Source organism: Uranotaenia lowii, chromosome 2 (assembly GCF_029784155.1).
Source record: "Uranotaenia lowii strain MFRU-FL chromosome 2, ASM2978415v1, whole genome shotgun sequence".
NCBI lineage: Eukaryota > Metazoa > Arthropoda > Insecta > Diptera > Culicidae > Uranotaenia > Uranotaenia lowii.
This window is the reverse complement of record NC_073692.1, coordinates 272,170,194-272,193,826: the sequence shown is the minus strand read 5'-3', so window position 1 is coordinate 272,193,826 and position 23,633 is coordinate 272,170,194. Positions and strand designations below refer to the sequence as shown.

Here is a 23,633-nt window from a genome sequence, read left to right as displayed (position 1 = left end):
AAGCCTAACTGAATATTTTTCCTGAATTTTATACTAATTAATTTGATTTTTTAAATAAACGATTTCACCGATTTACACGCATTTTCCCTTGACCAAATTTTGACCGTATCACCCTTTAGGTCAAAGCTTGAAGAACATTTTGTTGAAGAACACATGTTTTTGGATGCACGATGCTTGGAATGAAGTACAACGTACAGCAATTCAATGATCGTGGGCAAAATTGGAGTAATTTTCAAAGACAAACTTGTTCACGAAGACGACGTTCCCTTGACTTATTTGTTTAAAGAAAAAAAGTAGCGATGATACAATTTTGCCTCATGACATGGAAGAGAGATATGCTAGCAAAGCGTTCACGAATGAAGAAATTTTGAGTATGATGTTGGATGATCAGTTAGAAAAAAAGACAAGGACCTCGAAGCATTGGAGCCATTAAACTTTTCGGAAGTAACATTAGACGCAGAACCAGTAGAATCGACCCCAAAATAGGACAAAATAGTTGATTGAGCTGACGCTTCAGATCCCTCGATAAATGATGTCATCCTCTCGCGGCTTATTATGGAAATTGCTTTGAAAAAAGTTCAATCTATATATATAAAAAGCAATTTCTGTATGTTTGTTTGTTTGTCCTCTATAGTCTCAGCCGTCTTAAGAGCTAGAGAACTGAAATTTGGCATGGAAGCTCATTACGACCAGGAAGGATGAAAAATGTTTTCAGATTTTCAGATGACCCCTTCTGAAGGGGGTCGTCCATACAAGACAAATATTGTTTTCGCGATATTGACGTTACTTTTCGTCGGATTGTGTTGAAAATTTGCACATGAGTGTTTTGAAAAACGAACAATCGATTTTAGGTGTTTAACTTTCACTGAAAATCGAAAATACCCAAACTTTAGAACTGCCACCCTTCAAACCTAAGTTCCAGATTGACAACTTAAGTTAGTGAAAAAATCACAGCTTGCCAATATGCCAAACTTGTCCTTCAAGCGGAGAACTGCTTTTTTGGGGTTTTTTTTGTTGTAAGCGCATTTGATTCTGTTACCTCCATCGTGGCAGATTTTGGGGGGTAAGTTCAAAGCGAAGAACTGTTTTTTTTGGGGATAACTTTTATTCCCGCTTCATTCGCAGAAAGTCTCGCATATACGATGATGTAGCTGCCTCTCTCAACAACTCTTCGGTGGTCGAGCGGTTAGCATCCTGAGATGGTAATCGCAGAGCCATTGCAGGTTTGGGTGTGATTCCCGTACCTGCAGTAATTTTTTTTTATTTTGATTTCCATTTTATTGCGGTATCAGATTTTGGGGGATGAGTTCTCCTTTAAGAGCTTATCTTTGGGTTATGCCACCAATAGCCAAACCTGTAGGGAGGGAGTTTCATTCGGGTTGGTGGGGAAAGTTCTCAAGTTTGGGTATTTTTGAGGTTCAGTGTTGTGTAAGGGATCTGCCAAAGGGGTCGTCCATATAAACTGTTCACTGTTTTTGCGACATTGACGTTATTATACATCGTATTCAGATGAAAATTGGTACACGATAGTTTTGAGTGACATGCAATCGATTTGAGGTATCAAATTGAGTGTAAGGGGCCGGAAAAAGGGGTCGTCCTTATTAAATTTTCAGTAACTTAGGGATATTGAGGTTTTTACACATCGGATTGGGATGAAAACTTGCACATAGGAGTTATTAGTGACAAACAGCTGATTTCACTTATCCAAACTAAAATAAGGGGCCGGCCAAAGGGGTCGTCCATACTAACTATTCACTGTTGATGCGATATTGTCGTTATTATACATCGGATTCAGACGAAAATTGTTACACGAGAGTTTTGAGAGATGAGCAATGGATTTCATGTATTAAATTTAGTGTAAGGGGCCGGCAAAGGGGGTCGTCCATATAAACCTTTCAATATTTTTGCAATATCGTCGTTATTATACATAGGATTGGGATGAAAATTTTCACACTGTAGTTTCCAGGGACGGGCAATCGATTTCAGATGTCAAATGTTTTGCCAGGGGTCGACGAAAGGGGTCGTCCATATTAATTAATTTTTCACTGTTTTGAGCAATATTGACGTTATCATACAATGGATTGCTTTAAAAATTTGCACACGGGAGTTTCGAGGGAAGGACATTTTATTTCAGATATCAAAGATTGTATAAGAGCCCCCGAAAGGGGTTATGCAATGATTTAGTCGAAATTTGTACACGTGGTTTTTGGCACAGTCAAAAGATTTCTGATTTCAAATTTATTCTTATTTAATTTTTGTCATTTCGGCGAGTTGTGATTTCAAATTTAGTACCAGACGACAGACAAAGTGATCGTCCAATATTATTGCAATTATTACTTAACAATGAATTCAGAAGTGCATCTAGAGAATGCTTGGCAATTGACTTTCATACAAACTTTCATAGAACTGACATACTCCAAGTTAATAGCGAAACGAAGTTCGTATGGGATCAGCTAGTTTGTACATAAAAAACAAGCTTGTTGATCATATCAATGTTTTGTTCGAATATGAATGTAAACACTTGTCAAAAATCGGACATATTTTCTTTGTGTCATTCGAAAGTCATCTTCACTAACACTATCGATTCAATCATGCATAGTAATGTTCCTTAAGAATAGTGTCAATTAACTCGATATCGATTAATAATTATAATCATCCCTAAATATTATGGTTTAAATCTGAGTATTTTCACATTGAATTAAATGTGATGATAAAATCGGATAAAAAAAGGGACAAAATCGGGGATAGACAAAATCAGGGGCAGACATAATAGGTGCGTGACAAATCGGGGATTCACTGTATTTACTTTAGAAGAGGATATGGATGCTTTGGTCGCATGCTGAAAGAAAAGGTATACGACGTCCGCCGGTTAAAAAATCCAGAGGTTAAAAGGGCATACGTTGAATAGTTTGAATCTCGAGCCTCGGAACTGCCGACAGACGGAACGATCGAGGAACTGTGGTGTGGAATCAAGAATGCCTTTATCACGACGAGACATGGTACTCTCGATAAAGTTTGTGGGAGCAGAAGTGAATGGATGTCGGATGAAACTTGAAGGATAGTCGATGGTCGGAGAGAGGCGAAAGTTGGAATTGAGCAGGTATGTACCGGGCGATCAAGCAGATCAACTCAAACGATGGACTGAGCACTTCGATCAACTCTTCCGAGTCACGAATAGCGATGGACAACAGAACTTGCAACTCGAAGCGCCAACAGTACCTACGTTGCATTAGTGGCGTCAACTCAGAAGCGCCCTTGCAGGCTTAAATAGAAGCGGCAATCGAAGACATGAAATCCAACAAAGCACCTGGTGCCTGCAAAAATTCAGTGTCAGCTTTCAATATTCAATTGAATTTATTGCAGTGTACGGTCAGTTCATTTCCATCTGAATTCATTCGAAAATGAACAGAAAGCTCAATTCCCCAGTGATTTTTAAGTTCATTCTCCGCTTCGCAACGAGATAAAAACGAGGCGGGCCGCTTCGGATTTATTTTGCAGCGAAGCGGATAATGAACGGGAATGATTTTTTTCTTGCTGGGTCCGAAAGCATTCTGCACCCTCATTCACGAATCGGAAACATTGATTGTCAGTATACATTCAGGTTCTTTGCAGGTTCATGAGATAAACCAACCATCATTTTCAGTTTCAGGCAAACAGTGCCGAAAATGAAAAAAGCTTCATTCTAAAATCATTAAAGCATGGATCACGATAAATCTGAACGCATTAAAACGGGTCTATCTCGGAGCTATGTGAACGAAATAAAATGTTTTGTACTCAAAATGTAGGGTTTTTATTGCACTTTAAAGGAAAAATAATAAAAAAATTATTTCGATGTTGTTTTGATGAATTTTCGAACTTTTCGTCAAGTACCACTTATCATAGTTTGGACTCCGTATTCGCTGACCTCAGCGGCTATTTTGTTCCACAATCTCTTCATCTCTGTTGCATCCCGAGTCGTCCTACCATTCTTCTTCATCTTCTGCTTGACAATTGCCCAAATTTTTCGACAGGGCGGAATTGAGGGCAGTTGGGTGGGTTGATGTCCTTTTCGACAAATTCCAACTTACCAAATGACCAAATCTGGCGAAAACTTTACTGGTCCTTTGTGAGATCTAATGTACGAAATAAAATGTTTTTCAGGCACTCCTCCTTGTACATTTCGGAGTCCATGGTCTTGATTTTCAGAAAAACCGGGATTTTTCGTCCGCAGCTGCAAATACCTTGCCAGAACAAACACTTTCTTGCAAACTTATCGACAAAAACGAATTTGAACTTGGCGGGGACATCACCCTGACCAGTGGCTTTGTAAAATTTTTGGTCAGGAAGCCGCCCAAAATCCATCTTCACGAACGTTTCGTCATCCATGAGGATCTACCCGTCGTACTTCGTTAGAACCTTGTTGTACAACTTCCGGGATGGCTTCTACCGTCCGGAATGGCTTCTACATTCTTCTTCAATGTCCAGTTTGGTTGCTTACTGGCCCGATAAAATCGTATTCCGTAATCGTAATCGTATTGCACCGGTCGGTATAAAATTTCTTGGCGATGTCATAGTCCGACTGCCTTCATCGTTCCCAACACCTTCAAATGAATTGAGTTCATTGAATCATCATTAGATGCGTCCCTATAAGAGTTGGTGCTCCATTGATTCTAATTTACGTGAATTTTAAATAAGTTCCACGCGGTGAGTTTGTTAAAGCTCCTCGTAAACTTTTTAGTGAATTAAATTAATGTCGTTTTATCCTCTGTAATTTTTGTTTGTTTATTTTATTTAACGACCATTTAACAGCTTAGGTCATTCTGGTCGGTTGTAATTTTTGTATTATTTATTATAATGAAAACAAAACCAAATTTCATTGTGAATAAATTTTATTTTGACCTAATGAAATGAAAAATAATTTACATTTGTTGCGTTCATGATGTTCTGTTAAACATCTTTTCCGGACAGTCGAACCAAAAAACGAGCGATTGTCACTACGAAAGGGAACTTGCATCCAGAGTCATTGTCACTAAATTCACAATAGCAAACGAAGTCAGCTGGCTTACAATTTCTTCTTCTAATAAAATTTTACAACCACACGCCTATGAAAATTGAACAAAACAGATTTAAATCATCCACTTAGACTTTACAAAAAAATTAAGTTATGTGGAAGTGGAATAGTTAATACCAGGGCTTCCTTCATACACTGTGCTTACTTCAACACACACACGTAGAATCGAGTTTTTGTAGTTGTATCTTAGTTTACGTGAAAAATCCCGTACAAATAATTTCTAAATTATTCTACGTGCGGCCGGTCGAATAGATAGCTTAACAATATATCGCGGTGATAAAACACCACTTTAAATGGATTTTGTTTGAAAATGGTGGCTTTTTAAAGGATTTATTTTTTGAACTAGTTGGTTTTCAATGACTGAAATTTGTAGAATACACTTAACTCTTACGGATTAGATTGGTTTCACTAAAAATGTCTATGGATTTTTCAACCAAAACGCGATTTGTTCGATGTGTACTTATTGCACATGAACTTTACCCCAATCTACTCCGTCAGTATGGGTCAACTTCAAATTCAACCAGTTGCTGTAACTTGAGTGCTAAAATTCGGAAACAATTCACAAGATAATCGGAGAAACGTAAACCAGAGAATGCTATCCATGTCGACTATTATCATTATGGTAGGTTTGTACCTACTGATCGAATTAACTGTGCCTATGTTGAGCACGTTGAGCTCATGACGAGGACGATGATGATGTTCTTGATGACGATGATAATGTGGCTCCATTCGGCAGTAAAGTGAAGGAAAGCTCAATTCCAAACCAAAACAAGAGCAACGGGATCGTTCGGCCGGACCGTGTCGTGTGATGGGTTCCCTTCTGAAGCTTCTCGGGTCTATAACCTTAATTGTTTTTATTGAGGAAGATGGGAAAAATAATTCGATTCTGGCGGGATGTATTGCGGCCCCATCCCGGATCCAGTCGAAGCATGTCAATGTTGATAAGTGGATCTGTGGTGGATGTCCGGTGGGATTTCAATGTAGCGCAAGGATGGATGGTCTTTTTTTTATCTCGGTTTGTGTACCATATAATCTTTATCTACATATCTTCGCATGGATTTACGGATAAAGAACTACTTATCAAGTAGTCAGTTGTTGGTTTAAAGCAAGCCGAAACTTTACTTCATTTTTAAGGTATTAGCAAACAATTTGATGATATGTAGTAACAAAAAAAAAAACAGAAAAAAAGAATTTTTATAGCATTCAATTTTCATATTTCACATAAGTTTCTAATAGCTTTATTTTGAGCATAAACATTTAATCAGGGAAACTGTTCAAGTTTTATATGTTTAGACGGAATTAATCTAAATAGTAATGAAAATAACATATACATATTAAAATGTCAATAAAAATAAATTTCAAGGACTGACCCAATCCTTCGCAAGCAAGATTGTTGTAAAATGTTGTGAATTTTCCAACCCATATAAAGAGCAAAATCGGAAGAGTTAATCACCCTTGTTTTACGATAACGATGACCATGATAATAAAAATTTATTATGATCCCGAGAGCCAGTCGTGGAGATTTCAACCATTTTCCCTAAAGCATCACAAGTGAGTATCCAAGGAAAATCTCCAAGAAGGTTCGATGCGTGGCCGTTCGTTGAAGTAAGTATAATGTCCTTCGGCGGCAGCAAAATGGTTTGAGGGATTGCGGAAGCAACAGCAGGAAGAGAAAAAAAACGTCATCAACGAATAAGTTGTTTGCCTAATAGCACATCCATAACTCACATCAAGGCAAAACGGAAGGCATGTGAGGAAAATATAACCTAGAAAGAAAAAATAAATAAATGGAATATATCCCCCAGCCAGCCAGCCGGTTCCTTTCAGAACTGAGTCGGCCTAAATTGACGTGACTTTTATGGGCTTATCCTTGGGTATGACGTATGAGCTCTGCCCGTGGAGTGGGAGGACTTCTCGTGAAAAGGACCTGCCCGTCCGAAGGACTTCATGGTTGTTCGTATTAGAGGACCAAACCAAAAGAAAGAACAAAGCGACGCGTCTGGTGCTGTCACCAAGCAAGAGTGAGCAACGGTTGAGAGCTTAGAGGCCAAACTTTCCGACAAATGTTTCGACAGCGGAAAAAACAATGCCGATTTAAGTAGATCCAGCCGGAAACGAAAAGTACCTGTTTGAAGTTTTTTTTTTTTTCAAGGCAGTTATTGCTTGTGATGCTTAAGCCTAGTCCACACTCAGCAACTTGAACTGCGATTCCGGTTACTGAGACTTGTTTATGTTTACATATTGGTTACTGAAGGGGTCGGGAGACTTGAGACGTGCATCTCATCAAATGTAAACATAAACAAGTTTCAGTAACCGAAAACGCAGTTCAAGTTGCCTAGTGTGGAGTAGGCTTTACGATGAGATTTATTAACACCACAGTGAAATTTAGAGAGAGAAAAGCTTACTCATAAAAATCTCAATCTTATGAGATTTTGCAAACTTGGTATAGGCATTTGTAGATTACTCAAGTGACAAAAACTAAAGGATAAAGAGTATAAAAAGTATGAATAAAGAAAATGTAAATGAATTTAACCTAGTTTACAACCGATGAGGACAAGGATCCAATATCAGCCTTCGAAATCAGAATCAGGGTTCTGAGTCTGGAATCAGCGTTTGAAATCAAAAGATGAATTCAGGCCATGATGAGAATTTTAGCTAGGGATCACAGACCAAGATCAGAATCCAGGATCGTATCAAAAGCTTCGATCCAAATTTAACATCAGGATCAAGAATATAAATACAGAAACAAAGAAACTTTGAATGTACCTACTATTTATTAGGTACTACTTTATTCTAGGACAGTAACAAATGGAGTGCGAAAACTAACATGTGGTTTTTAGTCAATGACTGTTTTTTTTTTTTTTTAAACTTTGTTTATTTGAAACGGCTCATACCGAAGGTTTTAAAGAGCCAAACCCTTGTTTTTGTATTTACAATTCATACATTGTATAGTTGAAGAAAAAAGAATAAAGAAAAGGGAAAACGAATTTATACACGAAGATCTATAGATTTAAAGAAAAGGTATAATTCGAACATGTAATCTAGGTCCACCGCAGCCAACACATCCCTCACTGGAACATTAGGTGGTTTTCCTCGGGCCCGAAGGGAGTCTATTAAGTTCGCTCTGGCGATAAGGTGGTCCTCACAAGACCAAACAAGATGCTCGACATCATGGTAACCCTGGCCACAACCACACAAATTGCTGCTAGCGAGATTTACACGAAAGAGTAACGCGTCTAAGGAACAATGATTGGACATGAGACGAGAAAATGTTTTAATAAAATCCCGACTCAGGTCCAATCTATTGAACCAGGGTTTAAGGCTTACCTTTGGGATAATCGAGTGGAGCCACCGACCCAACTCATCTTCGTTCCATTTGCGCTGCCAGTTGACAATAGCGTTTCTCCGGACTAAAAAGTAGAATTCGTTGTAGGCGATTTGACGCTGATAAGTGTCGCCTTCAACCGCACCCACCTTTGCAAGAGAGTCTGCCCTCTCATTGCCCGGTATCGAGCAATGTGAGGGGACCCAAACAAATGTGATTGCAGAACAGCGTCTAGATAAAGCACTCAACGTTACCCGTATCTTCTCAAGAAAGTACGGAGAGTGCTTTCCGGGCCTTATTGAACGAATAGCCTCAATAGAGCTAAGACTATCCGTTACAATATAGTAGTGTTCAACGGGACGTGTCACTATACAATCAAGTGCACAATGAATAGCTGCCAATTCCGCGATGTATACTGAGCATGGAGATTGCAGACTGTAAGAGGCACTAAAATTTTGGTTGAACACTCCAAACCCGGTACATTCGTCTATCAGGGATCCATCAGTAAAGTACATTTTATCAGCATCGACGTGTCCATACTTTGCATCAAAAAGCCTAGGAACAATAAGACAACGATGTTGTTCCGGTATTCCACGGATTTCCTGCTGCATGGACAAATCAAACTGGACAGAGGAAGAGTCGTAGTCAGAGTGAAAAACACGAACGGGAGAGAACGACGAAGGATTAACCTGCATAGACATGAATTCATGATATATAGTCATATACCTGGTTTGAAGATTGTGCTCCAGTAGCTTTTCAAAATTTGCAATCACCAATGGGTTCATGATCTCACACCTGATGAGGAACCGGAGAGATAATGAATAAAATCGATCTCTCAGTGGGAGTACGCCTGCCAAAACTTCAAGACTCATTGTGTGCGTTGAGGGCATACAACCCAGGGCTATTCGTAAACAACGATATTGAATACGCTCGAGTTTAATGAGGTGTGTTTTGGCAGCTGATTGGAAACAGAAACTGCCGTACTCCATTACTGAGAGAATAGTTGTTCTATAGAGTTTTATTAGATCTTCTGGATGGGCTCCCCACCAGGTGCCGGTAATTGTTCGGAGAAAATTAATTCTTTGCTGACATTTTCCTTTCAGATACTCAATATGAGCTCGCCAGGTGCACTTGGAATCAAACCAAACCCCAAGATACTTAAAACACCTCGATTGAGTGATCGTTCTGCCTAGGAGTTGAAGCTTAGGTTGAGCAGGTCTACGTTTCTTAGTGAAAACTACCATCTCCGTTTTCTGTGGAGAGAACTCAATCCCAAGCCCCAATGCCCAGGATGACAATCTGTCTAAAGTATCTTGTAAAGGCCTGTGCAGATTAAACTCTGTAGATCCTGTTACAGATACTACACTGTCATCTGCAAGTTGTCTCAGTGTGCAGCCTTCAGAGATACAACTGTCGATGTCACTTACGTAGAAGTTATACAAAAGAGGACTCAAACATGAACCTTGAGGTAGGCCCATGTATGAAGTCCTTCTTATTGCAATATCTCCTTGCGCAAAGTTAAGGTGTTTCTCACAAAGCAAACTGTATAAGATGTTGTTCAATAGAGGAGGCAGACCCCGGGAGTGTAATTTATCTGACAAAACCTCTATTGAGACTGCATCAAAAGCTCCCTTTATGTCTAGAAATACGGAAGCCATTTGCTCACGTTTTGCATACGCTATTTGTATCTCTGAAGACAGCAGAGCAAGACAATCGTTTGTCCCTTTACCCCTACGAAACCCAAATTGAGTATCTGATAGGAGGCCATTTGTTTCCACCCATTTATCCAATCGGAACAAAATCATTTTCTCCATCAATTTCCGTATACAAGACAACATCGCTATTGGACGATACGAATTAAAATCGGACGCAGGTTTACCAGGCTTTTGGATTGCAATAACTCTCACTTGTCTCCAATCTTCAGGAACAATGTTATGTTCCAAAAATTGATTAAATAAATTTAACAAGCGAAATTTTGCAATGTCCGGGAGATTTTTCAACAAGTTAAACTTAATTTGATCAATTCCCGGAGCCGAATTGTTACAGGAGAGAAGAGCAAGTGAGAATTCTACCATGGAAAAGCGAGAGTCCAGTTCACTCCTTCCTGGAGGCACATTTCGAATTATTTTTTGCACAGGTGTGGAATCTGGACAGATTTTTCGTGCAAAGTTAAAGATCCAACTATGGCTATATTCTTCGCTCTCATTAGTTGAAGTACGGTTACGCATGCGTCGTGCCACTTTCCACAATGTACTTAAGGACGTTTCTCTTGACAAACCTCCCACAAAATTACGCCAATACGCCAGTTTTTTTCCTTTGATCAACTTTTTGAATTGATTTTCAAGGGAAGAGTACAGTTGGAAGTTGTCAAGTGTACCATGCTTTCGGAAGGCTTTAAATGCATTCGATTTTTCGGCATGCAATTGGGAACACTGGATGTCCCACCATGCATTGGGAGGTTTTCGACGAATCGATGAGTTTAGGATGGGTTTCGTTTGAGATTGAACCGCACTTTCATAAATCAAGCGAGCAAGGAAGTTATATTCCTCCATGGGTGGTAAGCCAATTACACGATCTAGGACTGTCGTTATCGAATCTGCATATTTCTTCCAGTCGATGTGTCTTGTAAGGTCATATGTCATATTTATTGTGTTTGAAGAGTTGACCCCATTGGTGATTGTAATTTCGATAGGCAAGTGATCACTACCATTGGGATCATGGACCACCTTCCACTGGCAATCCAATGATAGTGAATTTGAGCAGAGTGAGAGGTCAATAGCACTTTGTCTTGCAGGAGGTTTAGGCACTCGTGTTTTTTCACCCGTGTTCAATACAGTTAAATTGAATCTGTCGCAAATGTCATAGATAAGAGTGGAACGACTATCGTCAACTTGCTCTCCCCAGACAGTTCCATGTGAATTGAAATCACCAAGGATCAACCTTGGCTCAGGGAGCACTGAGCATAGGTCCTCTAGGTGACTCGGATCCACTGCAACTCTCTGAGGCCAGTACAAACTGACAACACATAAGTCCTTACCTCTTATAGTTGTATGGCAAGCAACCGCTTCAATTCCGCCTGATAAAGGAAGGTGGATTCTGTAAAAGGAGTGGCGCTTATTGATCCCCAAAAGCACCCCTCCATAAGAATCGTCACGATCCAGACGGACACCATTAAAATCGTGGAATAAGATGTTAGATTGAGAAGAAAGCCAAGTTTCGGACAAAGCAAAAATATCGCAATTAGTTCTATGAATCAAAAAGTTGAACGCATCCATTTTTGGAATAAGACTACGACAATTCCACTGTAAAACAGTGATATCTCTGACCTCTCGGACTTGATTAGTCATCGAGAGAGATAAACACTGAAAGAAGGGGCCAAGTTTGCATCAATTGCTGAAAAAATGTCTTTACCATGGGGAGCATTGAAGTAACAATACTTCTAACGGAATCAGAAACATTAAAAGACGAGAATATTCCGTTAATAATGTCAGATAGTTTAAAAATCCCGGATAGATTAGGTTTTGCCGACGAAACCACGTTCGATGTTGGAGTTTTTGATGTTCCGGCGACAGCTGGGTTATTTGGTGTCGAAATTGTCGCACGGAATCCAGGTGGAATTTCTTCTGGTTCATTTTTTTCAGTTGGTTTATTGGCAAAACTGAAGGCTGGGGAAACCGCGGGGGTTCGTCTTGGAATTTTAGCAGAAGACGCTTTGGTACGCTTCCTGGAGTACCCTGATAGAACGAATGGGCGCCCTTCATCAGCCGAATCTGAATCCACTACATCAACTGGCAGAGCAGCAAAAACATTGTTAGATCGAGTGGGGGTCGGAGGAGAGGCGTTCTTTAAAATGGCTGCATAAGAACGATTGGATCGTTCTTTTAAAGAACGCCTCTGTTTATCCCAGCGGCTTTTGAATGCCTCGCACAAGGAGATATCATGAGGTGAGTCTCCGCAATATACACATTTCTGCTCTATTGCTGAGCAAGCTCCAACTTCATGACTCTCCCCACACTTGGGACAACGCGTCTTGTGACAGCAATGGGACGCTGTGTGCCCCAATTTAATGCAATTTTTGCATTCCATTGGGCGAGGCACAAAAAGCCGCACAGGAAGCCTTAAAATCCCGTCTATCAAGACATAGTGAGGGAGGGCGGTACCCTCGAAGGTTACACGAAATGAGGCTGACGGTGAATATTTTTTGACTCCATTTTCGGTGGTAGCAATCGAGAGTTGACGGCAGTCCAGGATTTTAACAGAGGTCGAATCGAGGCTCTTGAATTTGCCCATCCCTTTAGCCAAAATATATTCACACGTCAGGCTCATTTCAGTGATCACGCCCTCAATCTCTACATTTCGAGACGGGATGAAAACGTGATACTCTAGCCTGAAAAAGTCGCTAGCAACAATTTCATTTGCGGCCTTTATGCTAGCCACAATGACACGCAATTTATTTGGTCTTATCCGAGACACTTCGGTTACGGAAGACCACCTTGCCAGATCTTTTGTGATCTGAATAAAATTTAGAGGTTTCGACTTGGGCCGGAAATAAACCACCCATGGACCAGAAAAAGATGAGCCCTCTGGGTAGACCCTGAGTCGGGAAGACTTCCCAGCAGTTTCGACAGAATTCACATCCATCAAAACTGCTTGGTGTGATCCCCCGCCTTCGCTCATAATTTATTACGAAGACTTAAAAGTCCACCGTAATAAAAAATGAACGAAGCTACACAATTCGAATAATAGATAAAAGACAGCAATAAAGGAAAGGGAAATGAAATACCTGAAGATACAATAATGAATTGATCCAATTTGTTGTGGGTTGGGTTCCAGCTGTGCCTCTGGTGACGTGACCAATACAATTGCAGCTATCTCGTGGCTCGTTGCAATGTCGACTGTGCTTCCGATCAGCAAAACACGATTTCCAATCGGATCTAGGCGTCCTCCGTCTTCGTAACCCGCTTGCGGCAACCAATTCCGAATCCTTCAGTTGTCCCGACGGTTTACACTCCCGGACGAGTGGGGCAAACAAACAGCACGTTTTGGGGGATGATGGCTTTGGAGATGTTGTTGATGGCAACAAATAAATTTCTGCTCCGAGTGCCACTGCTGTTCGGCAATTGACGACCGAACCAAAAGATAATTAACCACACTTTGTGGAAATTGCAGCGTTTATTGAAAATAAACTTCACTTCCATCAATGACTGTTTAGATAGATTTTAAATTTGAAACGATTGCTTCGATTTTTCGAATATGACATCTCGTCGTCGTTCCTTCGCAGTTGTTGCAACCGGAACTGGCACTGGTTCTGGCTGGGGCGGAGGTCGTTTTTGCTGCTGTCATCCGAATAGTACTCTGAACCGTCAGAGTCCACGTCTCCGTTGGGTGGTGAATTTGGTACTACTGCTGGAACGGCTCGAGTTGGCACCTCAAGACCAAATCCGTCGACAAAAACTCTGATCATGGACTCGGGTCTTGGGTTGCATCTTGCATCTGAATCGGGAACAGTCTTGGTTGCACGATGCTTCAGTTGATTGACGTGTGAGCGAATGAGTCGTTGACGATCTTGAAGGAAAACGTTGTAGTTGACTCTTCCTATTCGTTCGATGACCGTGGCGCCTGCCATTGCCATGCATTACCTTGATGAACCTAAACGTACACAGAATCACCAGGAGCGAACTGCCTTGAGACTGCACAATTCTTGTCGGTTTGTTCTTCAGTCTGCGTTGCTGGAAAGCATTGAGTGGTTGGTAGAAGAATCGACGAAACAGTTCGGATTGACATACCGACTATTATTTCTGCTGGAGATTTGTTACCGAGATCTGCTGTTGGTGTTGTTCGGTAAACTTGGAGAAGAAGCAGCAGTGCTTCCTCCAGTGTTTCTCCCCCGGAGCGAATTTTCCGGAGCGTGCGTTTCAGCGTGTCCACGAAACGTTCAGCTAATCCGTTGGATTGAGGATGGTACGGTGCTGTTCGGGTAGCTTCGTTGTTGTTTTCGTCGTTGTGGTTCTTGTTGCGTACACTTCCGGCCATTTGGTGTAAGGATCCACAATCATCAAGAAGTACAATCCGTCCACAGGTCCTGCATAGTCTACGTGTATACGTGACCACGGCTTGTCAGGCATGGGCCAAGATTGCGGCGTTGATTTGGTAGGTGTTTTCCGAGCTGTGCAGCATGGACTGCACCGCCGGATAAAATCCTCGATTTCCTTATCTATTCCTGGCCAATAGACAAAACTGCGTGCAATCGACTTCATGCGAACCATACCAGGGTGTCCACGATGAAACTGATTAAGGATCTGTTTTCGAAATTCGCTCGGAACGACTACTCTGTCGTGGAACAAAATACCCCCGTCGACATGGGTGAGGGAGTCTCGTCTGTTCAAGTAGGAACGCACGTCTGGATTTGTGATTGACCGTGGATTAGCCAGCCATCACGGATGAACTTAAGCAATGCCTGTAGCGCTTTGCCTGCTTTCGTTGCGGTTTGGATAGCTGCGAAAGAAACTGGGACTTGATGGGCAGTGGCATGAATTATGCTCACCATGTCTTCTTCGAGCGAGATCGCTGCATCGATGTAGTCCTCCTCTGGCTGCTTCGTACGGTCGATCAATCTGGACAGCATGTCAGCGCAACCGAATTCGTTGGTGGAAACGTAACGGATGTCAAAATCGTAGTTGAGCAGCAGTACACCCACAGAAGAGGTCGCAAAAATCCAATGCCTATTTAGCAAATCTCTGTGCCGATAATGCGCTGAAATGTGCACTGTGCCGAAGAAGGTATGTTTGAAAAACCGTAACTGGCATAAGGACTCGGCTCCCAACCAAAATGACCACTACATTGAAGCGAAACAAGAAAATATTTTATGGGATTTCATTCCTATTGGATAATTCATCCCAGAAACAAGTAAAAAAAACCACAGCGCCGTGGGGAGAGTCGAACTCAATTCATCATCAATATCGTCCTGCCAGTCCGATATCTTAACCAGTGTACTATTTGTGCTTCATGCAGGACGAGGGATATTTGTCATAGGCTTTCTGCCACCGATCAATCACAAGAAAAACGCACAACTTTGGCTTCCCGGCGTTTGGCCTCCTTTCAAGGCAAAGGAAAGAGAACGGGAGTGAAGGAACGGGAAACCCATTGAATGAGACTGTGCTTTGCTTACTGCCTGCTATTACATACACACGCTACATATACACAGCTTCTAAAGCCGGGCAACTTAGCCGGTGTTTGTTTGCCGGTGGATTGAATTGAAGGAATTTATTTTTGTTGCTTTTGCTACACACGCACAGTGCTCGGTTTGCTGGCTGCCTGGTGTTGGCCGGTATTTATTTCCCTCCTTCTTCGTCTTGTTATGCGATAGGGAGGGACGTGAAAACGTTTTTATTCTGTTTCTTTCAGACATATGCAATTAGGTTGCGCTGGGAGGCTAATGCCGGTGGACGCAAATCGAATCAGCACCGGTCGCGTTATCTTATTGTACCAATGATGCTATGAAATTGATTACACGCCATTGGCATGAGGCTGAATTTTGGGTGTAGGTACTTGTGGAATTTCGTCACACCGTACGTAAGCGCAAGAGCTTCCTTTTCCGGCTGCCCGTAGCCTTGCTCTGCTGCTGCAGTTAAGGGTCGTGATGCGTGTTGAATTGCCTTCAGCTGCCTATTTGGAAATTCGTGGAAAATTACTGCACCGATGCCCTTACTTGAAACGTCCGCAGCCATGATTGGTAGCTTCGGATCGTAATAAGTTAGAAACATTTCGGACTGCAGGATTTCCTTAAATCGCCGGAATGACCGTTGACAATCGTTGTTCCACTGCCACTTCGCATCTTTCTTGAGTAGCTGGTCGAGTGGATATCGAAGTTCATGGATGTTGCGGACAAATCTGCCATAAAAATTTATGGCTCCCAGGAATGAGCGCAGTTCGGAAACGTTGGTTGGTGCTGGAATGGAGGCGATGGCTTGGAGCTTTTCTGGATCAGGACGGATGCCCTTGTTGTCGATGATGTGCCCCAAGTATTTGATTGCAGTTTGGAAAAAGTGGCATTTTTCCATCTTTACGTGGAACCCATATTCTTCCAATCGCTGAAGTAGTTGATCCAATGACGCTTTGTGTGCTTCCCAGGTTGGTTCGAATATGAGGATATCGTCGAGGAATGACCAGTTTGTCGGTTAAAGTAAGGCTATGATCATTTAGTATCCGGGCAGTTGCAAACGTGTGTATTTTAAAAACTATTCATTTGATCGAAAAACTTTCTATGGAGGAAATTAAGGTGTTAATATGAAATTTAAACTAAAAATATAAAAAAAAAATTGATCAATGATTTCAAGAAATACTCTCACTTTTTCATAAAATCTCTTTTTTATCTTTGCGCACTTTTTTCAGTCATGTTTTGATTTATTTTTTTTACCACAGAACCAAAACCCTTGCAAAATCATGATATTTTACACAAACTCACCTGGAAAAAGCAATTGGAATCTAGTTGGAACCTTTTCATGAGTTGGTATCTCGAAGAAATTGATATCTTAAATCCGGTTTTAACATAAATTTTTTTGTCCATCAGAACACATCTGTCATATTGCGTAAAAACCGGATGCACAGATTGCGATCTTTGGATCTGATCATTACTAGTTATTTACTTGGTGTCTACTAGTCAGGCAACACTTTGTGCCTCTGCCAGAAATGGATTTTTTGCATTATTTAGGGAGTCTTTATTCAGTTATCCCAAATAACCATAAACTTTTTACCATATTTGTTCCGAGTTGTATGTAGGGGAGGAGGGGAAAAGGACACCGGTCTTGATAGCAAAGCAGCTTCAAGCTGTAATTTATTGAGTTTTGGTTAGATGACATAATTTTAGTTTTATAGTAATTTGACTTACAAAATCAGTGTTTCGAGTCGATTTCCCTACAACCGGAACGATTCTAGGCAAAGCTGACCAAGGCTGCTAATGAAAGAAAGCGTTAGCATGAACCGTTTTTGCATGCAGCGGGAATTGCTAACCTGATAGTGTTACACGGCTTGATAGAGCAAAGTTCTCGGAACTTGGCTGGAGGAGCCGGAACTATTCACGAGCTGTTACTCGGACGCGGCTTGAGAAGGCTAAGTTCGATAAACTTGGCTGGATGAGCCGAAACGATTCACGAGCTGCTGAGAAGGATAAAGGTTAGCATGATCGTTTAGCATGTAGCGACATTCTATTTAACCTGTTACTCGGATGCGGCTTGAGAAGGCTAAGTTCTATGAACTAGGCTGGAAGAGCCGGAACAATAGTCGAGCTAGAAAGCGCTGGATGGAACACGTTGTTGTTTAGCACAGTACTATGCTCTACACTGGGCCGGATGAATCCGAAAAGGTCTCACTGAAAACTAGCTAGTGATGCGTAGACAAATTGAGGTTAGCACAACACAACATTTCGTGTAGGGCAGGATTCACAAACCTGTTTACGTGCCACTGTCTGGTTATCGTTCGTTTGTTTCACTGCACTTGGTTCGGCAATAGTTTTAGCTTAGGTTAGGTAGTTTTTTTCAATTGTAGTTTAAATAGGTAGATATAGTTTTAATCACGAAGAATAGAAATAAAGCTATCTGTTTGACTCTTCTTGAATGGGTGGTGTAAGTTTTTTCCCGGAACTCGTAGCTGTCAAACGGGAAAGCGTCGCGGCTGGCCGCTGAACTGCAGTTTAGTATTTGGCGTCGAAAATGTCGCGCCGCTTCAAAGTTGGCAGTGCTCCCAGTTGCCAACAGCCTCCCCCCCGTAACACTGGTCAGGATGATCCCGGGTTACCCTTAGTCGCAACTTCAAATACAGCTAACTTTGAGACCTCACCCCCAACGTCAAGTACAGCTAGCTTGGAGACCGATTGCCTAGTGAGCCCCCTATGAGTTTGAACAATCGCCTTTCTTACACGCCCATCTTGCCCTGGAATTACCTCATTAACACGTCCGCGGACCCAACCATTTCTTCTAGCCTCATCCACAATGATCACCAAGTCTCCTACGCAAATCGGTCGAGTTTCACTCTGCCATTTTGTACGCCGAGTCAAATCCGGCAAGTATTCACGAATCCATCGACGCCAGAAAGTGTCCGCTTGAGTTTGTATTTGGTGCCAAGTATTTTTCAGCGCCAATTTTTCGTCTACCTGCTCCACAGTCGGCTGCTTGATACCGTTGGAGCTTCCGATTAACAGATGGTTAGGAGTAAGAGCTTCTTGTTCCGCTGCCTCAATCGGGAGGTACGTAAGCGGTCTGGAGTTCACTATTCCTTCAGCCTCGACTGCTAGAGTCCACAGACCCTCATCGCTCAGTTTTCGACACGCGCTCACGCTCGTCTCCATCGCCTTCTTCACCGAACGAACCATGCGCTCCCAAGCGCCGCCCATGTGTGGTGTGCCGGGTGGTATAAACACCCATTTCGTTGCAGTATTGGTGAACGTAGATGCCAGCCCTTCTTCGATGTTGGACACTTGTTGCTGCAGCACGTTATCGGCTCCCCGGAAGTTGGTGCCGTTGTCTGAATAGAATTCTAGTGGTGATCCTCGCCTACCAACAAACCTCCGAACCGCCATAATACACGACTCCGTACTTAGGTTGAATACTACTTCGACGTGGACAGCGCGCACTGTTAAACAGGTGAAGAGCGCGATCCAGCGTTTAACCGAGCTCCTACCCACTTTAACCTGGAGTGGACCAAACAAATCCAACCCAACGAAAGTGAATGGTCGTGTGCACGTTGCTAACCTCGCCGCTGGTAAAGGAGCCATCCTTGGAATTTGAGGTCGAGCGTTGTTGATTTTACAGTACTGACAACGCTTCACGATCTGCTTCACACGGGATCGTATTTGTGGGATATGGTAAACCTGACGTAATTCGTTCACCACGGTCTCGAAATTAGCGTGATGGAACTTACGGTGATAAAAATCGATGATCAAATCGCTGACACGGTGTTGTTTCGCGAGAATCACTGGATACTTGATGCAGTTGTCCACATTAACCGCCGCTCCAATCCGCCCGTCGACTCGCAGAACTTGGTGCTCGTCCAGGTAAGGTGACAACTTATACAGTTTGCTGCCTTTTCCTACGGTGACCTGTTTCTTATTCGGCTCGCTGATTTGTGCCAGTAGTTGGTGAACTTCGTCTGGAAAAGCTTCTCGTTGAACCATTCGGAAAAGGTAATCTTCGGCAAGCCTCAACTCGGATTGCGTGGGATACAAACTACTGATCTTGCAACGTGTTTTCTTGCAGTTGTTGAAATATCGGAATACGTAGGCCATTGCTCTGGTCAGTCTCTCCCACTTAGAAAATCTGGATACATCAACCAGCGGATCTGGAATTTCTAGGCTTTGATGGACCCCACACATTTTTTGTTCTTCTACAGTTGGTTGTATTGACTTGGGACGCGGCCACTCTGCCTCTTCCTCTTTCAAGAATTCCGGTCCGTTGAACCATGGACCATCCACATCCAGTTGGCCACCTTGTCCCCATTTTGTGGCCAGGTCAGCAACGTTCATCTTCGTTGAGATCCATCGCCAATCAGCGATAGAAGTGGTAGATAATATTTCAGATACTCGACATGCCACAAACGACGAATATCTTCGATGGTCCGAGCGTATCCAGGCTAGTACTGTACTCGAATCCGACCAAAATACCGTACGATGTATTTGCAATGTATGGCCTTCTTTAATAAACGTTTCTAGTCGCGCAGCTAATACAGCAGCTTGGAGTTCAAGCCGGGGAATCGACCAATGTCGTAGAGGAGCTACCTTCGTCTTTGACGCAACTAAAGTGCACTTATATTCCTTGCTATTGATGGAAATACGAAAATACGCTACGGCTGCGTAAGCATCTTCGCTTGCATCGGCAAATATATGCAGTTCAAGATTATTGTAGAGTGTTTCAGTAGCATCTAGATAGTAGCATCTTGGAACCTGGAGGTCTGCTATAAGTGGGAACTGATCTATCCATCTTGTCCATTTTTCGAATACTTGGTCGTTGATTTCTTCATCCCATTGAGTACCGGCTCTCCAAATATCTTGGAGAAGTATTTTGCCTTGAACGACAAAGGCCGCTAGAAGACCGAGAGGGTCGAATACACTCATTAAGCACTTCAGTACTTGTCGTTTCGTTGGCCGCATTCTGTTTGAAATAATGTCGTTTATTTGTGGCTGAAAGTTGGTGGAATATGCCAGAGTATCTTCATTGGGAAGCCAGTGCATTCCAAGAACCCTCTCGATGATGCCGTGCTGTGTGTTTAGTTCTTTGGGATTAGGATCTGTTGCCTCTCCAAGTCCTTGGAGTATTTTCACGCTATTGGATCTCCAACCACGAATGTTGAAGCCTCCTCGCGCGTGAATGGCCTTGACTTCTCGAGCAACTCGTTGAGCTTCTTCCTCTGTCCCAAAGCTATCGACGTAGTCGTCCACGTAATGGCAGTCGATGATTCCTTCAACAGCTCGAGGATAGACATCCGCAAACTCTCGTGCGTTCTTATTCTTTATGAATTGAGCAGATGCTGGGGAGCAAGTTGAACCGAAAGTGGCCACCTGCATAACAAAAACGTCGAAAACTTTATTTGGATTGGTCCGCCAGAGAAAACGCTGAGCTTGCTGATCTTCGGGACGAATACGGATTTGGTGGAACATCTCGGATATATCACCAGAGACTGCCACAGCATATTGTCGGAAACGGAAGAGGACCCAGGGTAGTGTTGTTAGTTGATCTGGCCCTTTCAAAAGCATGCTGTTCAACGAGACACCTTTAACCGTAGCAGCTGCGTCCCACACCATGCGAATCTTCTCCGGCTTTTTGGGGTTTACTACAACGCCGAGTGGTAGGTACCAGGTTTTCCGAGGATCTGAGTTTCTGATTTCACCTTCGGTGGCGAGACGGGCATATCCTTTCATCTGGTATTCTTCTATTTGCTTAGTAACGTTTTCCATCATCTTTGGGTTTCGTTTAAGCTTACGTTCTAAACACTCGAAACGTTTTTCAGCCATAAAACGGCTGTCAGGAAACTCATAATAATCGGACTTCCAAAGTAAGGCAGTTTGGAATCTATCACCTTGGCGACTTGTGTGCTCTTCAAGGATTCTCTTGGCCCGTTTATCGTTCTCAGATTCTAGAATGGCTGTCCCGGTTATCCCCACGTCTTCTAAAGCAAAATAGTTCCGAACAGCAGTGTGCAATGCATCATCACCAGAGCAACTACAACGGTGCACGTACAAAGATGTATCTTGATATCCTGTTCCTCCGTAGACACACCATCCCAACCTTGTTTTAGTAGCTATTGGGTCTTGCGGCTGACCTTCTTTTGTACGAAGCGGAACGGTCAAATGAAGGTTGTTAACCCCTATCAAAACACGAGGAATTGCATTCCTGTAGCTCGCTATCGGAAGTCCTCGTAGATGCCGAAATGAAGCCGACAATGTACCAAAGTCTAGTGTTTGTGGGGTAAGAGCTAATTCTTTGACTGTGCGAGTATCTTGTAGTTTATGATGCCGTTGATCGGTTCCGGATATCTGAAGCTCAATCACCTTGGAGCCATGTTCCGTTCTCGTCTTATTGCCCGTCCATTTCAAACAGAGTGTTCGTGGTTGTCCTTGCAAACCGAGTTCATCAACCAGTTTTTCTTCGATAAGCGTGAGTGATGAACCATCATCCAGGAAAGCGAAAGTGTCAATTTTCAGATTTCCCTTACCGTGTAATGTGACCGGCACAAAGCGAAGCAGGCAAACTTGAGGAAAACTTCGATGCACGTGGATGTCGGCGGGCGGACTGGGTTCGAAAGCGGATGGTCCACGACCATTGGAGTTGGACTGATGATCGTTTGAACGTACTGAAGATTCGCCTGCATTATTCTGCATCTGCTGACCCCCGATGGAATGGAGAAGAGGGTGGTGGCGGACTGTACAACCATTAACATTGCAATATCCACTCAAACGACAAGGTCGGTGGCCGTGGAAATTCAGGCAATTGCGGCATAGTCTTTCTTGCTCCACGACTCGCCTGCGTCCTTCAAGGGTGAGCGCTTTGAATTCGTCGCATTCCTTCAGTTGGTGGTTCCGGCTGCACATGCTACATCTCCTCTCTCTGTGGTTACTGGCTGGGTGACTGCTCTCGGTATGCGCGTGTAAAGCTCCTCGCTTTGGCCGAGTCCGTTCCTCAAGCCGACTGGGTACAACACATATTTTCGAAGAAGTAACTTTGCTTGCTCGTTTCATTAACATTTTCATAAATTCACCAAATTCTTTTAAGCTCACTTCACTGTTGTCGTCTGTATATGCTGACCACTGCATTTGGTAATCGACCGGCAAACGGTTCACTAACGCGGCGAGCAATGATGGATTTGACAGATGGGCGTTTTGATCAGATGCTTCCAGATGAGCGCAGTAATTTTGAACGGCTGTGCCGTATTCTATCAGGGATTCTAATTTTTCAGCTTTGGGGGCAGGAATATTCCAAAGTTTTTGTAAAAGGCCATTAATTATCAGGTCAGGTCGGCCAAAACGAAAGCGTAGCGTGTCAATTATCTCAGGCACTAAATCGGGCAGAAGTAAGCTGCTTCGCACCGATTCAAGTGCTACTCCTTTGAGGCAACGTTGAAGACGAGTCAAATTTTCAACCGGGTTGTAGCCACAGGCTAAAGTGGAGGTAGTATAATGGCTAATAAATACTGGCCAATCTTCCGGGTCCCCTGAAAAGATAGGGAGATCCCGGGCGATAACCTGACGTGCTGCTAGTTGAGATGGGGTAGGCGAAAAACTATTCATATGTTGGGTGATATTTGCGTACTCGCTTGGGGGGCAATGTCCCAACTGTGATATCAGGGACTCATGGGGCTCATTACATTGATCGGAATTTAGGCGAAGAGAATTAGGAACGGTCTTACCTTGACGTTGGTTTCTTTTATACTTGTCTTGAGGGGGGTGAGGCACAGGCGCACGGTCCTGGGATGGCGCACGTGGAATTGGTGTAACCTGCTCGCCATGGGGAAAGAAACCGGCTGGATTTCGATGATATTGTTGTTCGGGAGCTCCTACCGTGGCTATCTTATCGGCAAATTGGACTGCTGACCTTCTCTTTCCACCATGGTTGTCGGTTGACAACTGCTGCATCCGTTGACCCAAGTTGGCTTCCGAAACAGCGGGAAAAATTTGGGTAGATGCTGAATCCGGAACGACCAACCAGGTCGGTAGATGAGTATCACTGATGCTCCGACCACTGGTTGTGGGGAAAGTTGAACCAGCGATAGGTT

The 23,633-nt window shown here is 42.8% G+C and overlaps 3 protein-coding genes and 1 long non-coding RNA gene across 8 annotated transcripts in view; 1 reads left to right on the top strand and 3 right to left on the bottom strand.

Moving 5' to 3' along the window:
• LOC129741244 (pleckstrin homology domain-containing family G member 5) overlaps positions 1-23,633 on the top strand; it is a 335,012-nt gene that overhangs the window by 123,490 nt on the left and 187,889 nt on the right. The window lies entirely within an intron of this gene.
• Positions 14,025-14,408, bottom strand: LOC129742651 (uncharacterized protein K02A2.6-like). Its single transcript, XM_055734579.1, has one exon. The coding sequence runs from the start codon at positions 14,406-14,408 to the stop codon at positions 14,025-14,027; it is 384 nt and encodes a 127-aa protein (XP_055590554.1).
• LOC129741247 (uncharacterized) lies at positions 17,152-18,609 on the bottom strand. 2 transcript variants are annotated; one of them, XR_008736439.1, is made up of 5 exons: positions 17,821-18,609; positions 17,588-17,753; positions 17,385-17,528; positions 17,263-17,325; positions 17,152-17,201 (listed from the first exon to the last, which is right to left on the bottom strand). It is a non-coding gene; the product is annotated as an uncharacterized LOC129741247 (long non-coding RNA). The 2 variants fall into 2 exon arrangements; XR_008736438.1 differs by having other exon boundaries at positions 17,162-17,528.
• Positions 18,639-22,452, bottom strand: LOC129742650 (uncharacterized). The gene is made up of 2 exons (XM_055734578.1): positions 18,706-22,452; positions 18,639-18,656 (listed from the first exon to the last, which is right to left on the bottom strand). The coding sequence occupies exons 1-2, from the start codon at positions 22,450-22,452 to the stop codon at positions 18,639-18,641; spliced, it is 3,765 nt and encodes a 1,254-aa protein (XP_055590553.1).